This window comes from Eulemur rufifrons, chromosome 2 (assembly GCF_041146395.1).
Source record: "Eulemur rufifrons isolate Redbay chromosome 2, OSU_ERuf_1, whole genome shotgun sequence".
Classification (NCBI taxonomy): Eukaryota; Metazoa; Chordata; class Mammalia; order Primates; family Lemuridae; genus Eulemur; species Eulemur rufifrons.
The window spans coordinates 124557916-124566715 of NC_090984.1; the positions used below are offsets into that span (position 1 = coordinate 124557916).

The 8800-nt window shown below is 61.9% G+C and overlaps 1 protein-coding gene across 1 annotated transcript; it reads right to left on the reverse strand.

The window, feature by feature from the left end:
• Window positions 1-5110: 5110 nt before the first annotated feature.
• Window positions 5111-8302, reverse strand: CKB (creatine kinase B). Its single transcript, XM_069465319.1, has 8 exons — window positions 8246-8302; window positions 7781-7985; window positions 7502-7656; window positions 7300-7432; window positions 6750-6921; window positions 5961-6084; window positions 5587-5776; window positions 5111-5485 (listed from the first exon to the last, which is right to left on the reverse strand). The coding sequence occupies exons 2-8, from the start codon at window positions 7971-7973 to the stop codon at window positions 5307-5309; spliced, it is 1146 nt and encodes a 381-aa protein (XP_069321420.1). The 5' UTR covers window positions 7974-7985; window positions 8246-8302; the 3' UTR covers window positions 5111-5306.
• Between the last annotated feature and the right edge of the window lie 498 nt (window positions 8303-8800).

Genomic DNA, 8800 nt, shown 5'->3' on the forward strand with positions numbered 1-8800 from the left:
TTAATTTTAATGTAAGTTTTTGGTTTCTTGATATAAGTTGTGTATTTCTGGAATGACCTTGGCATGTTTAACACAGACCACCTGTGCCAATAGGTGCAGCTCAGCACAGGCGGGATGAGATTAATGAAGACCTGGGCTCTGCCCTGGAGGCAGTTGAAGTGAGGGCAGATAGAGCCCAGAGGGACAGCGCACAGACCGAGGTTCTTCCTGAAAGGTGGTCTAGGGCAGGCCCAATCCTGGAGGTGATTCGGGCAGACTGTGGGAAGCAGAGAGCAGACACACAGGAGGGAGCCCTGCCCTGATTAGACAAATGGCAAATGCAAATAAATCAGGAGGCGCTAGTGCCGCGGCAGCAGTCTGGCCTTCGTGGGCCATCCTGAGTCCAAGTGGCATGGATGGGCCTGGAGCCAGGCTGTGCTGGAGCCGCTGGACCGAGTCCCCTCCAAGCCCAGCAGCATCCTGAGCCAGGACCCACACTGCAGTGAGATTCCTGAGCAGCAAGGCAGGGTAACAGTTCCAGTCCAATCGCCACGGCAGGAGTGGCACAGGCACCACCTTCAGGTGCTTCACCCCTTTGTGCTGAGGACAGCCTTGTCTTCATGTCCAGGGGAGTTTCTGGAACAGCTGGGCACCTGGCCACACAGGCTGCAAGGGAGTCTTGAAAACGTGCTCCTACAGCTGGCAGCTGCATGCAGGCAAGAAACCAGGGTGCTTTTTTTTTTTTTTTTTTTTTTTTGGAGACAGAGTCTCGTTCTGTTGCCTGGGCTAGAGTGCTGTGGTGTCAGCCTGTATCACAGCAACCTCAAACTCCTGGGCTCAAGCAATCCTTCTGCCTCATCCTCCCAAGTAGCTGGGACTGCAGGCATGCGCCACCCTGCCCAGCTAATTTTTTCTATATATTTTTAGTTGTCCAGCTAATTTCTTTCTATTTTTAGTAGAGACGGGGTCTCGCTCTTGCTCAGGCTGGTCTCGAACTCCTGACCTCGAGCTAGCCTCCTGCCTTGGCCTCCCAGAGTGCTAGGATTACAGGCGTGAGCCACTGCACCTGGCCCATACCAGGGCTTTGTCACTAAAGTTAGGAGAGAATGCCGGGGTACAAGAGGTATCTGTACTACGAGGGTATATCAGAAACGAGAGCTGCTGGCAGCAGTACTTATTTCTGGGACTTAAGGTTAGTTTTTGGGCTGGGCTTGGTGACTCACGCCTGTAATCCCAGCACTCTGGGAGGCCAAGGTGGAGGATAGCTCGAGGTCAGGAGTTAAAGACCAGCCTGAGCAAGAACAAGACCCCGTCTCTACCAAAAATAGAAAAATTAGCCGGGCATGATGGCGCACGCTTGTAGTCTCAGCTACTCGGGAGGCTGAGGCAGGAGGATCGTTTGAGCCCAGGAGTTTGAGGTTGCTGTGAGCTAGGCTGACACCACAGCACTCTACTCAGGGCAATGGAGTGAGACTCTGTCTCAAAAAAAAAAAAAAAAGGGCTAGTTTTTAAGTCAAGCAGGGTGTGAAGGTCAGGACTTCCGAACCCAAGCAAAACATCTTCACTTCTTTGTCTTTAGCAAAGCAGAACCAGTTACATGCAAAGATGGGTTTGCAGAGAAAGGTGGTCCAGGCTGCGAATGCAGAAGGCCTCCAGAACCCAGGGTTTGGCCGTGGACCCCACCTGTAAAAAGCCTCACTTCTGTAAGCTGAAGCACTGTCACCTGCTCAGGGGAAACCCCACAGCCAGAAGGACTTCTTGCCAATCGAAAGATTGTTTTCTTTTTATCTGTGGAAATGGAAATTAGCTTTGAATCCATGTGAGTACAATGCACAGTCCCCAAGGGCACTCTAGGAGGCTTTATTAGGTACCAGGCTGGCTCAGAAACAGAAGCATAGAATAAGGGGCCCACCAGGCAATTGCAGCCTTTAAGCTGCTGCTAAGAAAGGCAGGTCCTGCCCGTGGGAGGTCTGGAATTTTCTTAAAACAAGTCAAAGAGCAGTGAAAAGAGCTCAGGACTTGGAGCTAGATGACCCTCGGCCAGTCTTTTCTCCTTTCTGAGCCTCAGTTTCCCCATCTGTGAGGGTCGGTCCTCAGGGCATAGTGATAAAGTCCTATTGCTGCCTCAGCGGGCTCCTAGGATCTGTGACACATTAGAGCATTTTTTAACACCATTTAAAAAAATTATTTTGGCTTATATAAGTAATACATGTTCACTGTAGAAAATTTGGAAAATAAAGTATAAAGAAGGAAATCACCTGTTACCCTACCACCCACAGCTGACTACTGTTCTTTGGGGTTTTTTCCATACATATTCTGTGTGGGATCTCAGAGAACAGGCTGTTTTATAACCTGCCTTTGCACTTGAGCTTTTTTCAGCACGTCACCATCTCACTAGATTCTTCACGCCATTGTCCGATCCGCATGGGACCCAGAGGCGGGTGGGGTTTTAGCCAAACCTTTACTGCTGCAAACGGTCCTTACCAGTTTTTCCCTCAGTAATCGTGCATTCTTGATGATTTCTGTAGGGCAAGGATACCCAGAGGGAAGGAGGGGTGATTTGCCCCCCAGGGGGCATTTGTCAGGTCTGCTGTCACAGGTGGAAGGGCGAGCACTACTGGCACAGTGGTCGGAGGCCAGGGGTGCCACAGCGCACAGGACAGCCCCACCCAGAGCCCTCCTCACAAATGCTGGAAACCCTGCCGTGGGATCACTTCCAAGCTGGGAAATCACTGAGTTCCAGGGAGGAAAGCGTAGTGGTGCTTGGTGCTGCCAGACTGCCCACAGGGAGTTCTGTGCTCCCCCCAGGCGTCTTCCGGCGTCCGTACGTCCCTGGGCACTGGCCTCTGGTAGGTGCCGTTCTTAGACTGCCTGTGTCTGACGTGACTGCAAGAATTAAACTCGCCTGTCGAGACTCCAGGGAAGGGAGGTTGTCTGGACTGTGGCTGGAGCTTCTACGAAACTGGGGAGCACAGGCAGGCAGCACCGTCGCCACCCTACTGAGGGCCGTGCGTACTGAGACCCACCTGATCCCAAAAAGAATTAACGCAATGTGGCAGCCAAGTGAGCAGTAAAAGTGAGGCAGAGGGAGGGTTATGGGGAAAAAACAAGGGGCCCAGGAGAGCAATGGTGGCTCTAGGACAGCTCTGAGCCCCTGGAAGGTGGCTTTTCCCTACAGGCCTCGGTGCAGCAGTGCCTGAGGTCACTCGGCCCAGCCGGGCCAGAGTGGGAGGGCCTGGGGCGGCGCACCTGCATGTGGGGGTCCGGGTGAGCCGGGCCCTGCCACTCAGGCCTTCTGGTCCTGTGTTGGGAGGCCTGCACGGGTGGCTTGAGGTCCCTGCTCATTTGACCACTGTGGTTCTCAGAGCATCCTGTTCTGAGAGTCCACGCGGGAATGGGGCAGCGTGGAGACATCAAGAGGTGACGGTCCTGCCTGACCAGGCCCCTCAGCTCTGTGTCCACCTTGGGGTGAGGCGAAGTCCACACTACCCAGGGACAGTTGGGCTCTGAGCTGGCTCTACCCAAGCTGGTGGTAAGGGGACCTGAGCCAGCAGGAGGGCTTTCAGCAGGAGGCCAGCTGCTCCTCAGGAAAAGGGCGGTGTCCTGGGTGGGAGGGGGCGTGAGCCAGGAAACGCCACCTCACTGCCTGGGTGCCACGTCCCTGTCCTGGCTTGTCCGTCATTCTGATGGTGTCATGTACTGTGCTGCCCGCAGGGAGCCTCAGATGGTAGTGACACAGCAGACCTGGAGGGCTTTGCCAGCCATGTCCCCACTGGGACTACTGTCCCTGCCTTGCTGCCCTTGGCCTCCCCTGTCCAGAGCTCACTTGCTGTGCTCACCTGGGGCTGCTCTAGGGGCTCACTCGTCACAGCCTTCTCCCCTGAAGTACCAGGCAGTCAGTCTGCAGTGTGGTCCAGCCTGGGCCCAAAGGACAGATGGAGAGACACCGCCCCCCCCCCAGCCTCCTGCACCAGAGGACCTGCCCCTTACTGTACCTACCCACCCTCTGCCAAGTCCGCCCCACCCTAGGGCCCCAGACTCTGGGCCCAGCTTTCTCCTGGTAAAGGCTTCCCCAGCATGGACACCACATGGGGGGGGCCCCCAGACTGAGCCTGGTCACAGGCAGGTACCAGGACGCACCTTAAACTCCTGCCCCACTGCTGCCTCCCACCTACGCTGCTGGCCCCCAGGTCTGCGGCCCAGGGAGATGAGCACCCGTTAACCCACACCTGCGGTGGGCAGGGACGTGTGACATGGAGGTGCGAGGTGAGGCCTGCCTGGCGGAAGTACGTGGAGTCGTTCCGGGCCCCCCTGATCCCCAGGGGTGGGGGAGGCCTGGCCAGCAGGTGGCAGCACAGGCTGTGTCAGGAGCTGTAGGAGGGTGGGGAACAGGATTCTCAGCCCCTGGCTGGCTCATCCGGCCAGCCTCCGCTCCCCAAGGCCTGGCCCAGCCCCTCAGGGTGCCATGGTAGGACCCCCGAACCAGAGGTTGGACTGGGACGGCGACTGCTGGTGTGGGGAAGGTACAGGGACCACGGAGACTGTACCCTAAAGAGCCCAATCCCTCCTGTCCAAGGGTCTCCACTGTGGCCCTGGAGAGGAGGCTGCAAGTGAAGGGGGAACCGATAGCCCTTGAGGCTGCCTGGAAGGAGCCAGAGGACTGGGCCTGGGGGCCAGTGAGGGGGTGGTTCCGCCTGAGGATGGAGGCTGGAAGGGAAGGAGGCAGAAGGGAGAGAATTCAGGAGATAGAGATGGGCCTTGAGGGGTTCCTGGATCTGACTTTGCTGCCTGGATTAATGGAGGAAGAACAGGGTTGCAAGGAGACCAGAAAGCTATCAAGTTTCTGGGCTCTAGCCCCGAGTTGTCCATCCCTTCCCCATCCTGCAGGATGGGGCTGAGGAAAGTGCCAGACTCCATCCCCAGTTCTCTCCCTCCCCCCCAACCCACAGCCCTGACAGGATGGAAAGGGGGTCCGTGGACTAGGACAGGGCAGGCACAGCACAGTCACCACCTCCTGGCTCTTGTCCCATCTTACAGAAAGTGAGGCAGGACAGGCAGACCCAGGACTCGGACCCCTGTGGCCTGGCTACTGCCCCAGCTGGGGGAGAAGAGAGGCACCACTCAGACACGCGCAGGCCAAAACCCTAGTTTATTTCAGCATCAGCAGTATCTTAGCCATCAAAAAAATAAACTCTACCAAGAGCGACAGAAGAAGTCTCTACAGCGAGGCTAAGGGCTCGCCAGGTGGCGAAACCAGGGGTGCGTGGCGGGCACTGCCCGGGCAATAAGTTAGGAAGCAGCAGGGCTGGTGGCAGGCGGGCCGCGCTTCACTTCTGGGCGGGAATGAGGTCGTCGATGGCCTGGCCCTGCTCCAGCCGCTGCTCCATCTCGATCAGCAGCTTCACGCCGTCCACCACCATCTGCACCAGCTCCACCTCCGAGAAGCCCAGGCGGTCTGCGTTGGACACGTCGAAGACCCCGCCCACGGCCGCTGTGTCCACACCACCTGAGGAGACAGCCAGGCCATCAGGGCGGTGGGAAATGGGGCTGGCTTGGGGTGGAGACTGCCCCAGGGGGAGGGGACAACCTGCAGCCCTGCCCACTCACCTGTGCCTCGCTTCTGAAGCCTCAGCCGCTTAAGCACCTCCGAGAACTTCTCGTGCTTGCCCAGGTGGGGCAGCTTGATGTGCACACCTGCCCGCAGCCCTGTGCCCAGGTTGGACGGGCAGGTGAGGATGTAGCCCAGGTGAGGGTTCCACATGAACTCGTAGTTCTTCGACTTGAAGAGAGTTTCAATCTGGAGATGGAGAAGAGGGGTGAGAGGGAAGGGTAAACTGAGCCCTGAGACCCCTGGCAGGACCCTGAGGTGACAGAGACCTGAGCTCCCCAGGGGGACTGATGGGACACCCAATCCCTGCTTGGGCTGCAGGGTCTGGACCACCCCTGTCCCCTGCAGCAAGGCAGAGGCGGCCAGGCCTGACCTGGGTGAGGCCGTTGCAGAAGCGGGTGAACACCTCCTTCATGTTGCCCCCCTTCTGCATGGAGATGACCCGCAGGTGGTCCTCCTCGTTGATCCACACCAGGAAGGTCTTATTGTCATTGTGCCTGGGGGAGGGGCACAGTCAAGCCAAGGCTCCTCCCAGACTGTGGTCTGGGCACATCCAGAAAACTAGGGAGCCCCCAGACCAAAGGAGCGTCCCAAGTCCCTGAAGTGCTAGTTCCAGCTGTACCCGGGCCAAGACCCCACCCCCATCAGCACCGTGCAGGAAGGCAGGGAGACCGGGCCACCTCACAGAAGGTACAAAGAGAGCCCTGGGCGGCACCCCAATCTGCTGTGTGGCCTGGGGCGAGGGTGGGTCCAGGTCTCCACCTATAGGGTGAGGGGCTGGGACACCAGGGGAAAGCACTGGGCACTGAGGCTGCCCTGCACAGACGGGACTAGGAGGCCTGCGTGACTCCCTGGGGGAAGCGCCTGCGTCACCCAGCACAGGGCAGGCTCTCAGCAGGGGAAGGTGAGAAAGAGAACAGCAGCTCCAGCTCCCAAGAGGGGTGAAGGAAAGAGCCGGTGAGACCCGTCCCCACCTCTGAGGCCTCAGGAGCTTGAGGCCTTCACCAGCCCGGGGCCCTTAACGCACCTGCCCGGCCAAGGTCACCTGCAGAGGACTGGGGCGGCACCAAACCCAGGCCGGGAGCTCGGCCCCTCCCTCTTCCTCCTGGCCTCGATGGGCCCCACCCCCGCGAGGAAGGGGAGGAGCAGGGGGGCCACCCACCAGATGCCGCGGGCGTCGGGCCAGTCGCGGGCCATGCCTGAGGCCAGCAGCAGGGGCGACACGGGCTTGTCGAAGAGGAAGTGGTCGTCGATGAGCTGCTGCTGCTCCGCCTCGGTCATACTCTTGAGCGCGTAGTACCTGCCCGCCAGGTCGCCGTCCAGGCTGGACAGGGCTGCGGGGGCGGGGGCGCTCAAGATGCTCGGGAGCCCGGGCCCCACCGCGCGGGTCGGGGCTCGGCGCACCCCTCCAAGCCGCGTTTCCACCCCTGGGGGGGGGTCAGAGCCCCCACCCGCCTAGGTTGGGGAGAGTCGGGTCCCAGGCGGTCCCAGGCGGCGACCCCGGCCAGGCCCCGCCCTCCCTGGGCCCCAAGCCAATGTGGGCGCGCAGCTGGGCCTCGGTCCCTGCGTCCCTCGGTCCCTCCGGGAAACGGAACCGGGCGCGCAGATAGGAGCGCGGCGGCGGCTCGGGGACTGGTAAACACGCCGGCGGGACCGGCAGGCATGACACGGGCGCCGCCGCCGCCCTCGGCCCCTCGACCCCTCGACCCTACCTTCCACCGCCAGCTTCTCGATGGCGCGGCGCTCTCCGCGGCTGCAGTGCGGGGGGAGGCAGAAGCCGCGGATGCTGCGGCCCGTGCGCACCCGCGAGCTCAGCACGTAGTTGGGGTCCAGGTCGTCGCCGCCCTAGGGGCGAGGGAGGGTGAGCGCTGGGGACCCCTCCCCAGCCCGCCCAGCCTCGCGGCCGCCCCACACCTGCAGGTTGTCGGGGTTGAGGTCGGTCTTGTGCTCGTCCCCGGGCTTGTAGCCGCCGTGCCGGTCTTCAATGACCGGGTCGAAGAGATCCTTGAACACCTCGTACGACTCCTCGTCACCCGCCACGCAGCCCACGGTCATGATGAACGGGTGGCCTGGGGGAGGAGGCGCGGGACGGGGACAGTGACGTCACTGCCAGGCCGAGCGAGCCGCTGGGGCGGACCCTGCCGCTGCGCGCGGGGAGGGGGCGCCGGGACCCCGGCGGGGGGGTGCGCGTACCCGGGTTGTCCACGCCGGTCTGGATGACGTCGTCCAGCGTGAAGCCGCTCGGCGTGCTCTTGGCGCGTAGCTCCGCGTACAGCTCGAGGGTCAGCACCTTGGCCATGTGGTTGTTGTGGCCGCTCAGGTCGGGGAACTCGTCCTCGGCCGCGAAGCGCAGCTTGAGCGCGTTGTGGCTGTTGGAGAAGGGCATGGCGGCGGCGGGCTGCGGGAGACGCGGGGGTCAGCGGGGACCGGCGCACCGGGGCTCCCGGGGCCTGCAAGTCATTCAGCGCCCCCTGGCCCCAGAGCCCCCGGGACACAGCCAAGGTCAGCGGGGTCCACAGCGCGCGCGGGGGGCGCCCGCACGCCCAGGACCCCCGGCCAGTCCGGCGCGCGCTCCAAGCGACGCGTCCCGAGCGCTGGTAGCCGCGGCCCCGCGCCCGCTGCGCGCAGCGCCCCCGCCCCGGCCCCGGGCCCACTCACCGGGCGGCGGGCAGGGGCACTCGTCAGTCCGCAGCTCCAGGCGCGGCGCAGGCGAACAGCGACCGCTCCGCGCTCCCGCGGCTCTTAAGGGGCGCCACGCAGGCCGCCCATTGGCCGCTATTTATAGCCCATTCATTCCATTGGCCGGCGCTGCGGGGTGGTGCTGCCGCTTTGTCCTCCACCTGCAGCCCCCGACACCCCCAGGCCACCCACCCGAGCTCTCCGCTAGCTGGGACCCCGTGCACCCGCCTGGCACCCGCCCAGGACCCCGAAGCGGAAACCCCAGGTCCGTGGACGTCGGGGGTCCCCCTCACACATACTGCCCCCAGGCGGGAAACTGAGTCCGGAGAGGCTCCGGGCACGTGAGGACGTTTGGGTTCGTCCCCACCCGGCTCCTGCCTCCCCTCGTCGCGCCAGCTCCGGAGGTGGCGGCGGCCAGGGCCCGGGAGAGAACGCCTGGGGCTCCCGCAGCAGGTACCGCCACACCCCGCCCAGCAGCCCGAGCTGGCTCGGAGCCGCTGACCTTCCTCAAGGTGCCCGCGGGCACCTCCGGGG

Excerpts from the sequence above, each read along its gene's own strand:
- CKB (XM_069465319.1), bottom strand. The coding sequence starts at position 7,973 with ATGCCCTTCTCCAACAGCCACAACGCGCTCAAGCTGCGCTTCGCGGCC. Across the intron at positions 5,777-5,960 it reads TCTGCAACGGCCTCACCCAG|ATTGAAACTCTCTTCAAGTC; the intron begins GTCAGGCCTGGC and ends CTCCATCTCCAG. Across the intron at positions 5,486-5,586 it reads GCTTCAGAAGCGAGGCACAG|GTGGTGTGGACACAGCGGCC; the intron begins GTGAGTGGGCAG and ends CTGTCTCCTCAG.